This window comes from Phalaenopsis equestris, unplaced genomic scaffold (genome assembly GCF_001263595.1).
Source record: "Phalaenopsis equestris unplaced genomic scaffold, ASM126359v1 Scaffold000977, whole genome shotgun sequence".
Taxonomy (NCBI): Eukaryota; Viridiplantae; Streptophyta; class Magnoliopsida; order Asparagales; family Orchidaceae; genus Phalaenopsis; species Phalaenopsis equestris.
Window position 1 is genome coordinate 78900 of NW_018165416.1, and position 21353 is coordinate 100252.

The following is a 21353-nucleotide window of genomic DNA, read 5'->3' on the forward strand; positions in this document are numbered from 1 at the left end:
GATGTTTTATATCAAAGTAATCTCATATGCTCATACAGTTTTTACATAACAAGTTAGTTTTTCAAAAAATCCTTTTTGCATGAGAAATTAAATATTTTTAATAGAAAAATGAGTGATCCTTGTACATTAAAACTATAGAATTAGAAGGTTTAGGTTTAATTTTTTTTAATATGAGCTCTTAGATCACACATACTGAAAATCCTAAGAATGTGGAACAAGAACATTTGGGAAATAAAGCTGAACATCAAACCTTAGAAGAATTGTGATTTTTTTACACCAACTGACACCCTAGAAAAACTAAAATTAAAAAACTTTCCAAGAACATTGATTTTTCACCATAACTGACAAACTTAAGGATTAAAAAAATCATACTTTAAATAACAAGCCCTTGAAATAATTAAAATCGACAAACTTTAGATTTTTATAACCACACACTAGTATAACTCCATACTGTGAACCTAGGTTAGCTAACGTGGACGAAAAACTAGGTCCACACACACCCTAGAGTAATTTAGTTTAGAAGTCTAAGTTAGTTTACTAGGTACTCAATATATAGAATTAAGAACTAGGATATATAAAACAAATGACCTTCCCCTTGGACTATAGAAGTATTATAGAATGACGAAGCTACTCAAAACTATTTTATAAAGATAATGTCTACCGTTATTCATTATTATGATGAGTCTAAAGATATTAATATACCTGAGAAGATGGAAAAGAATGGGCATCTTGATCGGGTGCTTTATTCCCAAAATTTAGGTTAGTCTACCTATAACCTCCTGTTTAGAGTCATTTTGGTTAGTTTTTCAACTCCATCTAGAAATCCTCTATCATTTCTACATCTAGGGTATCTCCTAACTCTGTTTCTATTTGAATCAAATTAATCTCAATCCAAGTCGTTTTGAAAATCAATTCTAATTTGATTCAAATCAAACCTAAGTCCAATCCGAACCCATTCAAATCAGATCCAAATCAACTCCATTTTCAATTCAACTCAAATCTATACCTCAAACCTAAATTCCAAATTCAAGCGGCATCTTACCATTTTGACTTTCAACAATTTGGCCTAAACCTCAAGGATAAAGAAATTTTAAATTTCAACCCAAATTTTAATTTAATTAACTTTAATCAATTGTAACCTTAAAGAATAAAAATCATAATAAACTTATCAAACTTTAACAAATTCTAATAAACTTAATTGAATTTTAATAAATTAGACTTAATTAAACTTCAACCTTAATTCCTTAACAAACTTAATTAATTTAAAACAAAATTTAATAAACTTTAATGAAGTTAAATAAACTTTAACAAGCGTTAACAATCCTTTTTAAAAAATTTTAAACCAACCTTAAATTTAAATTTAATAAATCTTTATTAATTTCAAACATTAATAAAAAACTATAAAATCTTAAAACAAAACTTAATAATTTTCAAACCAATTTTAATAATTAACTTAAAACAAATTTGCTAAATTTAACAAATCAATTTCACTAGACTTCAAATTTTTAACAAATTAGTTTTAAAATTTTAATATCAATTTTTAAAATTTAACAACCAATTTACATAAAATTAAACTTTAACTGAAAAATAAATTTTTAACATTAAAATTAACTTTACAAACTCAAGTTGTTCAGCTCAAGTGAAGTCAATATTTATCCAAGCTTATTCTTTTATCTAAGTCTTCAAACATTTGTCATCTCATAAACATTCACTGATAATCAAGAAAGGTATAAGACATAACTTCAATCAAGAGTTTCTCATGAGTAATTCTTGAGATGTAATTAACTATAAGGGAATACTCTCATAGAGATGCCATACCCTAGAATAAAATAAATCATATTTTATACCCATAAGATAAGGGAAATCCTCGTCCCGTAGATCCATGAATTACAAAGATTTTCATCATTTGAATGTTTCAATAGATCCATGAATTACAAAGATTTTCATCATTTGAATGTTTCAATCCATTCTAAGGTAATATTTCTATCATCTAAGATACTATATTATTTTGTGAATGTTGTATTCAATCACTTATATATAACTCTTTTAAGATCTATCGTTGCAACAATAATAATAATTAAAAAAACTCACCAAATGATATTGGCTTTAACAACTTTGATAAATCCTAAAATTGAATTTGTTAAATTGTGCAAATAACATGATTTAGTAAATCCAAAATTTAAGGCAAAACTGCAAAATAATTGAGAAGGAACTGAATTTACTAAATCATGGATTTAAAGTATCTAATTTTTATGTTTAAAAAAATATAAGTTAAATCATACTTAAATATGTTGCCATATACCCCTTAGCATATGTCCTTGAAATTTGGTGGATTTAGATAGAGGTTAAGGCTTTGTTATAATGTAGAGAATTAATCCAGGTAGTTGTCCACCTTAGTTGGACAATGGCTACCCATGGGCTTTTGTAGTCCTTGTTAAAGAAAATGGATGACTGTTCTTAGATGATGATTAAAATGTAGAGGAAGAGATGTGAGAGATTGAAATAATTAACACAGGGTCCGTTTGGGGCAGCTTATAAGTGCGGGCGGCGTTTTCAAAACGCCGTCGTACTGTTTGGTTCGTGCGTTTCACCAGCTTATCCGAAACTGGGTTTGTGTTTTTACACTAAACGCAGGCCGCGGGTCGACCCCTGTGGTCGGCCCGCGGGCCACGTTTCAGGATAAGTAGCTTATCCTGAAACACACATGCTACCCCAAACGGACCCACAATTTACAAGATAGATAATCAAATCTTCAACCAATTGCAATTAATGCATTATTATTTCAATATCATTCCTTCTATAAATGGCATGCTAAATATATTCTAATCCTAAATAATAAATACAAAATAAATAAAATAAAAAAATAGATTTTAAATACTTTAAAAAAGAGCTTTTTGCTGGGTTTTTACTCGAACCTTTTTTATCAGGCATCTTCTTTGATCTCTTATTTGAGCTTTAATTTTGGCGCATATATTTCAACTTTCACTTGATTTTTCTTAACCACATTACGTGATACATCAATATAGCAGTGATCCACTGTCATACAGCCGCGATGTGCGGCTGTGATCGGAGAGCGCACGCAGCTCTCCGCACCTAATAATTAACCAATACAGTTATTACTTGTAGATAAACATTTATTGTACTTATTTTCTTATAACAGTTTGTTTGCAATTAGGTTATGCTTAATGAAATTTTCTATTCCTCAATTTATTTTGTTTTATAAGCTAATTGTATGCTAAATGTGGGGAAAAAAAACTAAGGTATTTTGGCAAAACAATATAAAATATTACGTCTGGAGTTCATACCCAAGTTGAGTCCGAACAAGTGATGCGATGCACGGAATATGAGGAGACCTCAATTTATTTTGTTTTATAAGCTAATTGTATGCGAAATGTGGGGGAAAAAATTAAGGTATTTTGACAAAACAATGTAAAATATTACGTTTTGAGTTCGCACCCAAGCTGAGTCAGAACAAGTGATGCGATGCACGGAATATGCGAAGGAAAAAAAAGACCAATCTTCCCGTGCATCGCGTCCCTTCGTCCGGACGCAATCTTTTCTCCACATTCATGATTTAATTTCCATCCCGCAATAAGATGGATAAATGCTAAAATTAAGAGTAAAAATAAGACACCTATTTTTTCACTTAAATGAATTCTAGGTTTAAATATAAGAACATTATGTTTTACTGTAAATCGAATTGTAAGAGAAATGAGAAGCAAAAATCGCAACGGGAATTTTAAGAAAGTCAAAATCACAAAATTACAAAAAAAAATTACAATGCTGATCCATACCTACTTAACCTAACGAGAATTATAGCGCAGATAAATTTGGCAAGTCCTCTGTGATGTAAACCTTAAAGATCCTGCTCTGTCTGTATCTCGGCGGCTGCTTGTCGTTCCAGTTGCTCCAGGTTTCAGGTTGGGAAGCCTTGCTTTTTTCGATCTCCATTGCGTTGATTTCAAGCGGTATCTTTGCTTATTTACCTTACTTTTCATGATTCCTAGATAGAAAATTCAATTTTTTTTTTTTGTCCCTGCAAGTGAATGCAATTATAACGAGAATATGTCTGCTTTAAATTTAAGAATCTTCAAGCATAAGCAATGTTGCCCCTTGATTTAGTTCTATTTTCATCGTCTTAGTTCAGTTCGATTTTCGAAATTTTATAGTTTTTCAATCCCTTCCGCCATTGTTGTTGGAGGTTTTATCCGGAGTCTGGGTTATGGCCGGCAGATGTTTGCATGCCATTGAAAATGAAAGGGATCGGTTTCCACTCCCCTTCACTGGCTTGAACCTTTCTTGGTGCATTGAGGACTGCTTTTACCCTAATGGTGGATTGTTTGCGAGTATTGGTCACACCGGTTCAGGATTTGGTATTTCTTCAAGCCCGTCAAACTCTAGTAATAATAGTGTGGGAATTCCATTTTCTGATCCCTTTCCCAAGTACGCAGCTCCTCCTCCTTTGAATTGTAGGATTCCTCTCGAGCAACAAGACACAGTATTCGGTGCAGCTGACGGTGCTGTGGTAACTAAGGCAAAGATCAAGGAGAAGGATGTCCTCAAAATCAGAGTTAAAGTGCGGGATCCTTCTCTTAGGAGCTTTATTAGTGGGGGAGTTGCAGGGGCTGTTTCCCGAACTATGGTTGCCCCCTTGGAGACAATCAGAACTCACTTGATGGTAGGGAGTAATGGCAACTCGACTATTGAAGTTTTCCAAAGTATTTTAAGGAATGAAGGATGGAAGGGTTTGTTTCGTGGAAATTTTGTTAATGTTATTCGAGTTGCTCCAAGCAAGGCCATAGAGGTAAAACTGATTTTTTGATGTTCATGTATTTGTTTATCTTGTTTTTTTTGTCTTCCCATTTTTTTTATTTGGCCTGCTTTTTGTTAATCATTCTACTTCTTATGGCACAAGCATGTGGTATATTTGTAGAAAAATATGTGTATGTTTGTTGTTCTTTATTTGGTGTTTAAATGCTAGTTTTTTGAGAACTTGTTGAAGGTGGAGTTAAATTCTAAATATTTTTAACTTGGGTGCATGTTGAGTTTATTCTGTTCTTTAACTTATTGCAATTTATTGATTGTGCTTTCCCTTTTCTTTTTTTTTATTCAAGAATTTTATCTGGCAATGATACAATATAATTTTTTTAAAATGACTATTACTTTAATTGGAGCATTTAAGCGACATTAAAGCAAGTTTTGTGGTAATGAGGGAAAAACATATGGTAGATGTTTCATCTAACACAAATGTTATTATTATTCAATTTAAGTTTGGATGTTATCATACTTTTAAGCAAATTTTCATATTTTAAAGAACAAATGATTGAACCATAAAGTTCCAAAATTGACTGTGTTTTTTCAAACTTTTTTTCAGCAAACTTCTAGTCAAGACCCATTTGATCTTTAATTAAGTACTAAACCTTTTTGAGGCCATTTGGGTTTAATTGCCTTCCAAGATTTTCATATTTATAGTCAAAATAAACGATGAATCCAACTAGTTCAAAATCTTTTAATTCACTTATTAAGGCACCGAGATATCCATAATATATAGAATGATAGATAGAGACTAGATAATCCGATAGAGTGCCCAAGGTTCTGATAGAAATGATAAAAATGCATCTCTATAAATTTATAAAGTGTTCATGTTTCTACACATTAAAGTTGAGATTTTCAAAAAGAAAGTTTTGGGCTTTGTAAAGAATTCAAAAGACACATCCTTGTCTCTTGTTGACATTTGACTATTATCATTCACTATCGTTTGTCTGTTTTTGCATGTTTTTTACCATTGGTTGTTATTGATTGATGTAGACATGTGCCTTGAGTTGCTCGCTATTAACTATTGCCTATTGTTGACTGACAATGATATTTACTGTCTCACTTTCTTTGTTGCTTGTTAGTGCTCATCTTTCATCGCTGCTTACTAATGGCTAGCACCAGCATTTGCTATTTAATGATGCCGATATCTTCCATCAATCATCTGCCATTGCTTGCTATCAATTATTCATAGTTGATTATTGTTTGCTATCTACTATTTCCTACCGTTATTGACATGAATGCCTGCTGTCATCCATCTATCATCGACCAAAGTCAATGCCGATGATCTATTAGAATCCACTTATTAACTCCGCCACATTTGAATTCAAATTATCTCTGTTAAATAAAACAAGAACATCTCATGCATTTGAAGCTTTGCAATCCTACCTTGTTAACATGCGGCGAAGAACAAATTTATGTAATATTTTATTTAATGAAACTACTTCAACTGGCTAGGCTTGTGTTTTTTACCTTTCAGAATTTATCAAGTAAATATATTTTCAAAATTTTCATAGCCATGATAATCTTAACTACCTTATCTAGAAGGATTTTTAAAATTAAAATTTGAATTGAAAGTAGCATTAAAAATAGAAAATAACTTATGTGACATTACAAAGTCCAGTGTGAGGTGGCCTATGCTTGCTTGTGACCATTCTAGCTTATTGTTAGCCTTATGTCGTTTTACTAGTGATTTTTGACCCATCACATTTTTTGATGTGTTAGACTTAATTTTGGCAATTTGAGGCGCTAAAGAAGCTTATGGAGATGATAAGTACATATTTTTGAAAAACTTGAGCTAAAATCTTCAATATATTTCATCTCAAATGACATGCCAACTTTATTGATGCATAAAACTATGGTCAAGGGGGAACTATTTTTCTCAGGGCTTTGAGGGAAGGGCTTGTTGTTCAATAAAATTTCATTGTGAAATTCTCCCCAAAATAATGAATTCATGTTCCAAACTTTACCAAATATAAAATTATCCGAATTTCCAGGTTTGAGCTCCATTTCGACTTCGAAATATCATCGTTGCCTCTCTACAATTTCTAAAATTCCTCCATGTGTCCCCGTAAATACCCCTAATCGCTTTTTTCCCCCATTCTTGGTTGTTCTGTCTTTAGGGAAGAAACTCAACTTCCTTTTCCCTTTTGTTCGCTCTCGGTGCCGCCGACTCTTGCTTCCAATCTTTATACGTATCTCTCCATCTCCTTGGTTCTCTGTGGTGGTGGTTTGATGATTTGCGTTTTGTCATTTTCTTGTTTGGGTGGTTTGATGATTTGATTGTTTGCATTTTATCATCTTTTCGGTTTGCCTGCTATTTTATCATTTTTTTTCTTTTGTTCTCTCTGTTTTTCTAAAAAAATTCATCGACCCGATGAAAATTTGGAAATTCAGTTGATGGATAAGTTAAATATTTTGCATTACAATAATTACATTTCATTGCCTCAACTTAAGTTTTGTTACTATTTGTTCATTTGAGATAATCATATTTTCCTTTTGTTCTCTTTATTTTCCTGAGAAATTACATTGACCCGATGGAAATATAAAAGCTCAACTGCTAAACAAGTTTTATAAGTTGCATTACAATAATTGCATTTGATTGCCTCTATATTATGGGCACTATTGGGTTTTTTTTTTAAGAAAATATGTATGGGAAATACCTTTGAGCTGATGCAAACATGAAATTTTGATTTTAGACAAGTTATTATCTTTAACTTTCCCCTTGTTGACTAAAAAAAGTAATTTATTGATTGATATGAGTACTGTTGTTTATCTTGAAAAATTATTTTGAAGTTATGTTAAATATTAAAGTTTAGATGTTAGACAAGTAATTTATTTCCATTTACATCTACCTCAATGTAAAAATTATTTTTTGGATAAAATTATGATCACTGTTGATTTTTTGAATAAATACACATATGAAGTTAATTTGAGCCATGTACACGGAGCTTAAAAGTTAGATAAGCTATTTTATTTCACTTACCTCTTCTTAAATCTAGAAAACATTTTATGGAGAGAATTATGAGCACAATTGGTTTTTTTTAAAATTCATACACGAGAAATTTTTCTTAGCATATGCAATTATGAAGTTTAGATTCTAGATAAGTTATTACCTTTCACTTCTCCTTTGTTCGATGAAGAAAAGTAATTCATGGATAAATATAGGAGCACTCTTATTTATTTTAAAAAATTGTTTTGAGGCCATGTTAAATATTAATGTTCTGATGTTAGATAAATAATTTTGTTTTACTTACATCATGCTTCAACGTGGAAAGTTATTTTCTATAGGGACTTATAATCATTGTTGATTTTTTTGGAAAAATATATATGAGAAATTACATTGAGCCCATATAAACATGAAACATAGATATTAATTAAGTTATTTCATTTCACTTGCCTCTTCTTCAATCTGTAGAAATATTTTTTGGAGAGAATTATGAGCACTGTTGTTTTGTTTAAAAAATTACATTAAAAATTTCTTTAATCAAATGCAAATATGAAGTTTATATACTAAATAAGTTATTTCCTTTTTTTTTTGTTCAATAAAAAAAAGTTATTCATGGATAGATATATGAGCACTGTTATTTATTTTAAAAAATTATTTTGAAGCAATTTTAATATTAAAGTTTTGACGTTAGATAAATAATTATATTTTTCTTACGTCTGTTTCAATATGGAAAAACATTTTCTGTAGAGAATTATAATCACTGTTAGTTCTTAAGGAAAAATATGCATGAAAGATTACTTTAAGCCCATCTAAATATTAAGTTATTTATTTCTTTTCTGTACTCTTTTTCAATCTAGAAAAATATTTTCCGGAGAGAAAACATGAGAAATTTTTTTGATCTGATGCAAACACGAAGTTTAGATGCTGATTAATTATTTTCTTTCACTTTCTTCTTATTCAATCAGAGAAAAGTTATTCATTGATATATATATATATATATATTGTGAGTACTGTTATTTATTTTGAAGTTATGTTAAATATTAAAATTATGATGTTAGATGAGTAATTTTGTTTTACTTATATCTGCTTCATGTGGAAAAGTATTTTCTGTAGAAAATTATGTTCATTGTTGGTTTTCTTTGGAAAAATATATATGAAAAATTGTTTTGAGCTCATCTAAACATGAAACTTAAATGTTAGATAAGTTATTTCATTTCACTCGTCTCTTTTTCAATCTAGAAAATATTTTTTGACGAAAATTATGAGCACTGTTGGTTAGAGCAAATGAATTTCTCATGTATAATTTTTCAAACAAACGAAAATGCTCATAATTTCTTATATAAAATATTTTTTTCAGACTGAAGAAGAGACAAGTGAATTGAAATAACTTATTTAACATCTAAGCTTCATGTTTACATTGACTCAATTTAATTTCTCATATATATTTTTTCAGAAAATCTAATAATGATCATAATTCTACGGAAAGTGTTTTTTTACATTGTAGTGGATGTAAGTGAAACAAAATTACTCATCTAACATCAAAACTTTAATATTTAACGTAGCTTCAAAATTAATTATTCAAAATTAACAACAATGCTCATATATATTCTATTCATGAATATATTTTCCTTATTGAACAAGAGGAAATTGAAAGGAAATAACAAATATAGCATCTAAGCTTAACGTTTGCATCATATCAAAGGAATTTTCCATGTATAATTTTTTAAACAAACCAACAGTGCTCATAATTTTCTCCAAAAATATTTTTTTAGATTAAAGAAAAGACAAGTGAAACAAAATAATTTATCCAACATCTAAGTTTCATGTTTACATAGGCTCAAAGTAATCTCCCATGCATATTTTTTCAAAAAATAAAACAAACAATTATTATAGTTCTCTACAGAAAATGCTTTTCCACATTGAAGCAAATGTAATAGAAATAAAATTACTCATCTAACATCAGAACTTTAATATTTAGCATAGATTCAAAATAATTTTTCAAAATAAATAAAAGTGCTCATATATATCTTTCTATGAATAACTTTTTCTATTGAACAAGAGGAAAGTGAAAAAAAACTTAAATAACATCTAAATTTCATATTTGCGTCAGATCAAAGGAATTTTTTATGTATATTTTTTAAACGAACTAACTGTGACCATATTTTTTTTAGAAAATATTTTTTTAGATTGAAGAAGAGACACATAAAATGAAAAAACTTGTCTGAAATCTATGTTTCATGTTTACATGGGCTCAAAGCAATTTCTCGTATATATTTTTCAAAAAAATAATAAACAGTGATCAAATTTCTCTACAGAAAAATGTTATTCTACATTGAAGCAGATGTAAGTGAAACAAAATTACTTATTTAACATTATAACTTTAATATTTAATATAACTTCAAAATAAGTTTTCAACATAAATGACACTTGTCATATATCTATCCATAAATTACTTTTCCTCATTGAACAAAAGGAAAGTGAACGGTAGTAACTTATCTATCATCTATACTTTATGTTTGCATTAGATCAAATAAATTTTTTATGTATAATTTTTTTTAAAAAAACCAACAATGTCCATAATTCTCTCTCGAAAATGTTTTTCTAGATTGAAGAAGAGACAAATGAAATGAAATAACTTATCTAACATCTAAGCTTCATGTTTATATGAACTCAAAGCAAATTTCCATGTATATTTCTCTAAAAAAACCAATAGTGGTCATAATTCTCTCCAGAAAATATTTTTTCACAGAGGCAGATATAAGTGAAACAAAATTACTTATCTAACATCAGAACTTTAATATTTAACATAGCTTCAAAATAATATTTCAAAATAAACAATAGTGTTCATATACATTCATAAATTATTTTTCTTTATTGAACAAGACGAAAGTGAAATCTATTAACTTTTTAACATTTAAACTTTATATTTGCATGAGCTAAAAAACATTCCCCATGTTTAATTTATTAAGAAAACCAACAATGGTCATAATTATGAGGCAATCAAATGCAATTATTGTAATGCAACTTATTTAATTTATCTAATAGTTGATCTTTCAGATTTTCATCGGGTCAATGCAACTTTGTAGGAAATCAGAGATAACAAAAGGAAAATATGGTTATCTCAAATAAATCAACAGTGGCAAAATTGAAGCAGAAACAATGTAATACAATTACTGTAATGCAACTTATTTAACTTATCTACCAGTTAAACTTTCAGATTTTTCATCGTATCAATGCAATTTCTCAGGAAAACAGAGAGAATCATAGGAGAAAAAAATGGTAAAACAAAAATCATCAAACCATCAACTGGTGAACCGAGAAAATTATAAAACTTAAACAATCAAACCATCAAAACACACAAATGAAAAAATGACAAAACGCAAATCATCAAACCATCACCATAGAGAACAAAGGAGATTGAGAGATATTATAGAGATAACAGCGAGTGTCGACGACACCGAGAACAGAGGGAGGGAGAAGGGAGCCAGGTTTTTGCCCTAAAGACACAGAACGACCGAGAATGGGAGAAGAAAATGAGGAGGGGTATTTGCTGTAACATTGGGAGGAATTTCATATATTATAGAGGGGCAACGACAAGATTTTGAAGTCGAACAGAGCTCAAACCACGGAACGCACTCCGTCGTTTCGGCCTTTGCCTTTCCGCATCCGGACTCTGCCTGAACGTACGCAAGAAATGGGCCGACGAACACGTCGTTTGACATTTTGGGGACTAGAAGTGGCGAAAACGGCGCTCCAAAGGCACCCTTATTTGAACTTCATAATATTTTAATCTATACATGCTAGTTTTTCTAACATAAATACTTGACAGTTTATGAGGGGAATAAATATACATTTACATAAATCAAACAAATTAATATTACGATAAAGTTTTATTCATGTGAGATATGTTGATGAAACTTAACTTGAAATTTTTATGAATTTAATGCATACATATTAGTTTATAAATTCATAGTCATTTTTCTAATATAAGTACAATTATGCTAGGTCATAAGGTGTATAAAGTCAAGATGAGTTTCACATTTATGCAAGAAAATTTAGTAGTGTGAATTTAATTTGTGGAAGAAAATTTAACGAACCATCGCCCATTGTCATCGATCGACACTAATATTGACCAATGTGTATTGTTGCCCATCTTCTGTCATCCATTAATTGATTCCATTTATTGTTGCCTAGACCTAATTGAACCAGAGGCTCCTTGCATTTCACTATTTTCTTACCAACTTACCTTTCAATGCACTCCAACGCCATTACTAAGGTTATCCCTTGAAACTAAAGCCGTCAAAAAATGATTCTACCAGATAACTCGTCCTAAAACTACTTGAAAAATCTTGGCTTGAGCCGAGCCAATGAACTTTTTTGGTTAAATTGGGCCTAGAATCCCGACTTAATTTTTAGGTTAGATTCGAGCTAATCCACCAACTGCAATTTGACTTGAATTTAACTTAATCTTGACCCGAATAGTTGGTATGACTTATTTTAAACTGACTATTCGAGTGGGGTTCAAATTAGTTTTGTTGGAGCAAGCTGGATTTGGGTCAAAAAAATTTTTTTTTCTCATCTCTATTGGGTCTTATATCGCTGGGGTCAATTTTTCTAGTGTCATCATATTTTAGCATATAACAATATGAATAATACTTCTCCCATAATTTGGTTTCTAAATATTTTAAATAAGTTATGTGGAAAAACTTGCATCTATCGTGGAAGACCATCTCCTAAAAGCCTCATGGAAACCTGAGACAAAAAACTTCCCTCTATGACCTTTAAACTATGTGTTTAATAGTTATTTTTTACTCTTCCTTGTTTCTGATGCTTCTCCTTCATTATGTTTTTCACGGTACTCAACCCACCTTCTCTTCTTCTTTTCACACGATCCCTTTATTGTCAGTATTTATTTTTCCAAAATCATGCCTATGAGGCTTCTAACTGCTGCCCACCCTGCTCTACTAAACTGCTTTTAGCTCCTAGAATCACATCGTTTCCCTTTCTTACCATCTTTTCTCGTGTAGAATTCTCTTAGCCACCCTCTTGCCAGTTTTCTTGGTTGCTTTCATGTCATTTGGATGGTTGTTGTTCATGAGGTGTCTGTTGTTTTATTTTTAGGACTCTTTAAAGTTAAAATAGAGCTGTGGCTGCATACGTTGCATTTCTCCTAGGCCTTCAATGCTGATATCATGATGAGGGTTCTGATTATGTTTGGACTGCGGACATTGTTTTAGAGTATTCCTCGTCAGCCTGTGTGAGCATTATTATATATATATATATATATATATATATATATATATGCAAGCATTTATGTTTAATTTATTTTTTAATACACATTTGTAAATAAAAATTTGAATGCTTTTATGTATAGTAATTTTAATTAGAGATTAAAATTATTTTTTATAATTATTGGAGTTTACTCAATTCAACTCAGAACTCATTCCAAAAGTCTATCAATTTTGATTCAACTCAAATTTGTTTCAAGTCGAAATTGAAATACTTTAATTTGAGTTTAGATTGGCTAATTCCAACTTCTAAAGTTTGGCATAGAGATGAGAATTTTGCATTTGCCTTGATCTTCTTTGCACACTTGTGGTTGCATGCCCTTAACAATGATTTGACGTTGTAAAATAATTCTCTCACAAGGTGCTGTTTTCTTGCTTTTGTTTTGTTTTTTTTCTTAGTTGCGTGATTGTGAAAGTATAGTATGATCTAAGAATTCAACTTTGATGAGTTTAACAAAAATATGCCGATTTTGGTTCAATGGCTTTATTGTTTATATTGCTATATAAAAAATGATACCGAAACTAGTAGGAAAAATAGTGAGAACTCAATGAGAACTCAAAAAGTGAGAACTCAAAAAGTAATCTTTCATTAATATTAAAATAAGATTACAACATGACTCAAATAGAAATGACAACACAAAACATAAGACAACACAAGCACCCCCCCTAAATGTAACCCAATGGGTGACGGAGTTCGGCTAGAGGAATATGAATGATTATGTGGAATGTCAGTAGTCACGGAAAGCGGTTAGTATCGAAGGGAAGATGCAAAACTATAGAAACAACAAGTGGAAGGGTTGTAGGTGGTCGGCAGCGGTAGTGTGGTAATTGGGAGGGGTTTGAAAAGAGTTATGTAGGTGGGGCAACAATAATGATTTGCAAGAAGGGGAAACAGTTGAATGTCGAAATGATGGTGGGTGAGTTCGGCTGTCGATAAGTGGAGAGGAGAAGATTTGGAAAGGGTAGAAAGGGGGGATACAACCGCCACCTCAAATACTGAAGCTAACTCAAACACAACTCAAATCTGATTCCTACATAAACAAAGACAACTATTTATTGGTTAGGAGAAACTTCTACACAAAAGAGATAGGTTGAAAGCTAGGAGGAATCCAGAAATTACTTCCCAGAAAAGATTTGGTGTGAATAGCCTCGTTGGATTGGGAGAATTTGCGATTTCTCCCTACCGTGGGTTCTCTCGTCTTCCCGGAACTGCGAGACCTCGCTCGGCTTCACGAGTTTTCGCGAGGCTTCGGCCCCGCGGTTTCGAGTGCCCCCCTTCGGGGAACCCAAATAGCAGTTGTACAAGGCGGGAAGCTAGAACTGTGTGGCAGATGCACTGGGTCGTGAACACCTATTGATAGCATCCATGCAGGCAAAGTTGTGGGCTTTGAGGTCATAAATGATCTATATGAAATAAATGAAGATTTCAAGAACATATTGGAGCAATGTCAAGAGAAGCCAACAGGGCAATATTACCACACATATGGATATCTATCCATCGGGTAAGTTGTGCATTCCTCGGTGTTCATTAAAGGAGGCCATTATCCAGCAAGGCCACAATGGAGGACTATGTCATTTCGGCAGGGTCAAGTCCCTCACCCTCGTAAGAGAGCTTTTTTTTTGGCCAAAACTGGCAAGAGATGTCGAACGACGTGTTAAGCAATACAAGATTTGTAATCTGGCAAAGACAAGAGTTTAGAACACCGGATTATTCACATCACTTCCAGTACCAGAGGCACCATGGGTGGATGTCAATGTGGATTTCATGCTAGGACTTCCAAGTACTCAAAGAAACAAGAATTCTGTAATGGTTGTAGTAGACAGATTCTCCAAGGTGACCCACTTTGTGCCCTGTCGCCGGACACTTGATGTCTCTCACATCGCTGATCTGTAATTCAAGGAGATTGTGAAGCGGTATTAAGCGGTTGGATCTCATCCTAGCCCAAGTTGAAATCGCTTATAACCGATCTATCAATCAAACTACAGGAAGAACCCCCTTCGAGTTTGTGTCGGGTGTAATCCGCTCACGCCACTTGAATCGATGCTACTCCTGCCATCTCCAAAAATCAGCAAGGATGCCACAGAACGAGTTCACAAGACCTAGAAGTTGGTAAGGAAATTGCTAAGAAAAATCGAAAATACCAAGCACCTCATATGGATCCTGTTTAAAAAGGAGAGATTTCCCGCAGGATCATTCGGGAAGTCGAGAGCAGATGAACCTTTTAGAGTACTTCAGAAGCTGAACAAAAATGCTTATAAGATTGACCTGACTGGGGACGACAACATTTCAGTCATGTTCAACGTCGCCGACCATACTCCGAAGAGCCTTGAGCTTCGACAAATGAGGTTGAAGCTTCCCAAACCCCAAGAGACTGATGCAGGTGCTTAACAGCGCTGGAATTAGGGTGCAGAACAACGCTTCGAGCGGGGCACTTCAAAATAGCGGGGCCAAAGCCCTGCAAAACCTCGCGAGGCAGCACGAAGCGACGTTGGTTGCCCTTAAACGCGCGAATGCAGGAGTTCGGGTCGTGGATTGCAATCCCGCTTATGGAATAGGGATTGGGTCATGAATCTTCGGGATCCAGGGTTGCTTCATGCACCTTCAACACTTGCCTTCTTCTAGAAAAGTCTTTCTTCTGGATTCTTCTTACCACCCCACTCTTCTTCCTCTTGTGTAGAACTAGAAGGCTACAAATAGCTGTCCCCGGTGTATGCGGGGGACAAGTTCTACTGGAGTTGTCTACTAAATCTCATATGTGGAGTCTCTTCCCTCTCATTAAAGCTATAACCGACAAGTGATGTTTTGGTTGTATCCTGCTTCGAGGTGGTGTTTTAAACTTCAAACTCCTTTGCTACTTCTCACCAATCCATTTTTCCTACCACTCCACTAGTCACCTACCATCCCCACATTCGTCCACCACTCTACTGCTACATCTACTTCATCCATGTCCTTGCCATCCAACTCACTTACAACCAACCCTACATAATTCCCTACCTACCCAACGACCGCTCACCCCGCCGACAACGCTACCACTTTTGAGTCTTTTCCTATAGCTCTAGCTAGTGATTCGCCTATTATGAATTTCCCTTTTGTTGAGCCGAGTTGTGCTTCTATTTTTATACTAATAAAAGCTTACTTCGTTTGTATTTCTCCACATCCCAATTAGTTCCAGTATCAAAATAAACTGTTAGGATATCTGGTATGTTTCATATTAGACTGTGATAATTCTTATTACACGTCTCTAGTTATAATTTTATGCATCCCTTGTTATCTCTCTATTCAGCTAAATTACTAGACAATATAACTAAACTTTTACATAATATTATTAAACATTCACATTACATTTTTATGTAACGATTATACTTTGAATGTCTAATAATTTATTTACATTGAGAAATAGCATGTGACGTCTGAAATAAAGGACGTCTAATAATAATAGCAGCTTTGTTCTCATACAAAATATATCATAAATTTCTGACAAATGTAAAGTTATATATGCTCAAATTTTGGTTGGTGAGGGGGAGAGAAAAACTCTCAAACCACTCTGTCATATTGATCTAACCACAGCTATTATTTCTTTTGATGCATACTCTCTTAATTTGGCAAATGCGCTTCACATTTAATATTTGATAGGATCCTCAAAGCACGCAACAGTTGTACCTGTCCTTTTTCGTGAATTTGATTGATGTGTCATATTTTAGCTCATGAACCCTTGCTTGATTTACAAATACAATTAGCTAGCAAATTCAATCTTTTTGAGATTATAATATTTATCTTGTCATCTTAATATATTTGTTGCAGTTATTTGCTTATGATACAGTAAAGAAAATACTAACACCAAAATCCAAGGAGCAACCTAAACTTCATGTACCTCCATCTTTGGTTGCTGGAGCATGTGCTGGAATTAGTTCAACTCTATGCACATATCCTCTAGAGCTGCTCAAGACTAGACTAACCATAGAGGTAATTCATTGCTTTAGTTCAAAATTGTCTACAACAAAATTGTAACTTATTTGGTGTAGTGGTTGGGTGCTTTATCTCAAACTATAACTTCTTGAGCTATTTTACTAAAAATTAAGATTCTATGATCATGAAAATTGAATATCTACATACATACCACTCAATTCCTATGTATATACATATCTAACACCAACTTCGATTTTTTACTTGCATAACAACTTACCTATGCATGAAAAGGTGCATTTCATTTTTTTTAAATGAAGATGGTCATATTTTGATGTGATATGAAAGATTTGGGTGATATAAATGTAAAAGTTAGAGTTTGAAAGTTAGATATGTAAATACATTTAAATGCCCCCATGAAAATTTACGATTTAATAGTATTTTTACTCTCTTGACCTGCTATCTTTCAACCGCAGAGAGATGCCTACGACAACCTCCTGCATGCGTTTTTCAAGATATTGCGTGAGGAAGGCCCTGCGGAACTGTACAGAGGTCTCACTCCGAGTCTAATCGGTGTTGTGCCGTATGCCGCGACGAACTACTTCACCTACGACATGCTAAAGAAAGCTTACAGGAAAATCAGCAAGAAAGAAGATATTGGCAATATTGCAACCCTTCTAATTGGTTCAGCGGCCGGTGCAATATCGAGCAGTGCTACGTTTCCCCTCGAAGTTGCCAGAAAACATATGCAAGTTGGAGCGGTCGGCGGCAGACAGGTTTACAAGAACATGCTTCATGCGCTTTGTAGCATACTTGAGAATGAAGGCGTTGGGGGGCTGTATAAAGGTTTGGGACCTAGCTGCTTAAAGTTGGTGCCTGCTGCTGGGATTTCATTCATGTGCTTTGAAGCATGTAAGAAGATACTCATAGAGGAAGAGGAAGATGACTGATTTGATTCTTCATTCATTGCTGAGATCTTTTTGAGTTCTCAGGCCAGTTTTGGGAGATTTTTCTCAGAGTGTTGGTTGGAATTGGTTAGCTGCTCTAACTCTTAACTGATCCTTTTATTTATTTATTTCTGAATTAATTTTTTTTATTTAATTAATTTTGGTTTAATTGAAACATACAATTGGAAAGCTGAATGCTTTGAGATAAATGGAATGCTTGATACCCATTCAAAATGATTTTGTACATTATTGGTAGTATAAGATCTTTCATTCTTTGTTTTTTCTAGTTGTTGCAGGTATAATTCTATTTGGATTATTCTGGTGATGTATTGGAAATTGCTTGGGGTTCATTTGGATGCTTGTAGATTAAAGATTATGAGTTCATGTTAATTATTTTATGTGAAAAATTAAATGATCAGTTTTGTTTGGCTGGGTGAAGGTTTAATGAAAGTATCTACATGCAATTCAAACTTTTTATTCTTTATTTAAAATAAAGTTAACTGGTTAAAAGAGAGTCATTTCCTAGATCATTTATTCTTTTAATAAATATATTGTGGAATCTATCATATTAATGTTGAAGTATTTGAAAATATGCAAAATCAAAATAGGCAATCGTTTCTTATGGAGTGATCCATCCATTTTGATTGGCTGAGACTATTTTTGTCAATTTTATCTATACCATTGGTATGCTCAATTGGGAACCACCCAAAACTAATGGATTAATTAAGGCTGATGTTTTCACCTTGCCAGTACTATAATCTATGGTTTGGGGTATCATCTTCATTGGCAACCAGTTTCAGTCTCAAATGATCAAGTAAAAAGGAATGTTAACCCTGCGAAAGCATGTTTTTCCGATAAATTGATTTTAACACAACAAATCGTATAGTCTTTATATGAAAGTCGAGATTGAATTAGCAGCTAGGTTCAATAGAAACTTGAGCTAAAGAATGAGTTTTTAGTGGTCAGGCTTGAACACTAGTTGGCTAGGTTCAAGGAAGACTTGGTCGTCCGGCTCATGGCCTACTTGCCAAGTATGTGCCAAATTTGTTGGACCATCCAGGCTCAGTCGCTCAAGCCCAAGAGCAAGTGGGTGGCTTACACAAGAGGAACAATCAACTCTCTCTTAATTTGCTTGCTGAGCACTAGTCTAAGTTCTCAGGAGGCTACGTGCTTTTTGGCATCTTACAATGAGCAATCGATTGGTTGTGCTTTATACTTCTGCATGTATATAGCTCATTATGTAGCCTTTTTTGGTTGCACTCAAAGAGGGACCTCACCTATGAATAGGGAGTTATAAGAAAAACAAGTATTACACTTACCAGTTTAAATTAACTAAAAATTATCTGCACTTCTACATGTATCTAGCTCATTATGTAGCCTTCTTTGTTGCACTCAAATAGGGGCCTCACCTATAAATTGAGAGTTAGAGGGAAAACTAGCATTACACTTAACCAACTTAAAAAAACTCAAATTTTTTTGTATTTCCACTTGTATCTAGCTCTTTATGTAGCCATTTTTTGTTGCACTCAAATAGGGACCTCATCTATAAATAGAGAGTTAGAGGGAAAATCAAGATTACACTTAATCAACTTAAAATAACTCAATTATTGAGCCATCAAGCTTTATAGTGTTTATTTTTTCTTCCTACACTCCCTCTATTACTGAACCATTGAGCTTTATAGTGTTTTTTTTTCCCTTCCTACACTCCCTCTATTCTCTATTCTTCTTTGTTTTCTATTTTCCTCAACAATAAGCAAGATTTTGTTGTAATTAATGGATAAACAAATATGGATCTATGTGTGTGTGTGTGCGAGTAGGTGGGATTAAACCTTTAGAATTGATAAGAATTTTAAATTTTGTATCAATTATGGGTATTGGCACCTATACTCACCTATAATTTAAATATCATAACAAATAATTTAAAAATATTACACAAAATAATATAAATCAGATACGTCTATGTAAATAACATATAGTTTATCAATAATTACATCGAAATATTCTATTAATATAAACCAAATAATGTTTGCTTAACATGTCCATAATATAATAAATCAGAAGGTTGAGTAGCACATACCAATAAGATAATTAGTTAGTATCTGTAGAAGGGTAGTCTCTATGTTAAAGTGGAACAAATCTGTCACTGAACGAGTTTCATTCCCATTAATTTAAACAAATTAATGGTTTTGAAAACTCGAGGCTCCAAATAATAGGATTAGTATTTTTCTATATGTTGCACCATCAATTGGAGTGATGTCCTTTTCCTATAACTTTTCTTGTGAGCAACCTATATTTGGTGGCATTTAAGTGGTGCATCGAATGACTATTAGGAAGTTCCTCCTGGTGGTGGTCGCTATTTTTTGAAATGGGTTGAAGCAAACCCCCTTGCTTGGATCAACACAGAGGCAGTCAGGAATTTCATATGGTCTGCAGATATGGGTTGCCGCTCGTGATTATTACCGATAATGGGACCCAATTTACGGATCAACAGGTGAAAGTCTTATGCATAAAGCACAACATTGATCTGAAGTTTGCTTCAGTCCATCACCCTAGAACAAACGGGCAGGCTGAGGCAGCTAACAAGCTCATTCTAAACCTATTAAAGAAAATGGTCGTAGGAGCCAAGAGAAGTTGAGCAGAACAATTACCATCAGTGCTTCGGGAATCCACACAATGTCGTCGTTAGCTACAGGCCATACCCAATCATGCTGACATACAAAATGAAGGTAGTACTACCAGTCGAGTATGATCATCATTGCCAAAGGGTCGTCACGACCTCTTCGTTCCCTAAGGACGAAGTGGTCAAATGGCTGCAAGATAATATCGAGGGGGCAATGTTAGCATCTGAACATACAAGAGGATATGCAAACCAATACAACACTCCGACATGAGGAGATTAAGAGTCGAATCATCCGCTACTTTGACAAACATGTTCGGGAGAAGAACTATGTCCCCAGCGACCTAGTCCTAAAGAAGATCAATACAACAACTCACGTACATGTGGTTAGCAATCACGACCATAGTGCAGTGGACCGTACATAATCAACCATAAAGTTTTGTTGGGAGCCTGCAGACTCAAAACATACGTCGAAAAAGAATTCCCAAGAACTTGGAGCGGGGACGATTTGAAGTGATTTTTCCCTTAAAAAAAATTCTTATGTATACGTAGGAAAAAGGGGGTGTAGTCAACCAATATGTAATTAAAATTTATTAATGAAATATTGTATTCTCATATGATCTTACACAAACAACCCACCGGTCCTCTTAATGCTTCGAGAACTCGGTTGGATTGACTGAGTGACAAGTCAACTTTCAAAAACTTGAAAATGCATTAGGCTGTCGTTTTCATCTACCAATGAGATCGAGTCAACTAAGCGAGAGATGTCAGAACGATTAAAGTGCCATGAGGTCAACCATTTGACATCATATATGTATGTATATATATATATATA

The 21353-nt window shown here is 33.3% G+C and overlaps 1 protein-coding gene across 2 annotated transcripts; it reads left to right on the top strand.

The window, feature by feature from the left end:
- The first annotated feature begins 3818 nt into the window (after window positions 1-3818).
- On the top strand, window positions 3819-18122 carry LOC110032587 (adenine nucleotide transporter BT1, chloroplastic/mitochondrial-like). 2 transcript variants are annotated; one of them, XM_020736256.1, is made up of 4 exons: window positions 3819-3968; window positions 4170-4804; window positions 16853-17014; window positions 17431-18122. In XM_020736256.1, the coding sequence occupies exons 2-4, from the start codon at window positions 4223-4225 to the stop codon at window positions 17902-17904; spliced, it is 1218 nt and encodes a 405-aa protein (XP_020591915.1). In that variant the 5' UTR covers window positions 3819-3968; window positions 4170-4222; the 3' UTR covers window positions 17905-18122. The 2 variants fall into 2 exon arrangements, with proteins under 2 accessions (XP_020591915.1, XP_020591916.1); XM_020736257.1 differs by having other exon boundaries at window positions 3819-3920.
- The last annotated feature ends 3231 nt before the right edge of the window (window positions 18123-21353 follow it).

What these genes read in the sequence shown, in the direction of transcription:
- LOC110032587 (XM_020736256.1), top strand. Translation starts at nt 4,223, where the DNA reads ATGGCCGGCAGATGTTTGCATGCCATTGAAAATGAAAGGGATCGGTTT. An exon ending in CTCCAAGCAAGGCCATAGAG is followed by an intron (nt 4,805 to 16,852) that starts GTAAAACTGATT and finishes TATTTGTTGCAG; the next exon opens with TTATTTGCTTATGATACAGT. An exon ending in AGACTAGACTAACCATAGAG is followed by an intron (nt 17,015 to 17,430) that starts GTAATTCATTGC and finishes TTTCAACCGCAG; the next exon opens with AGAGATGCCTACGACAACCT.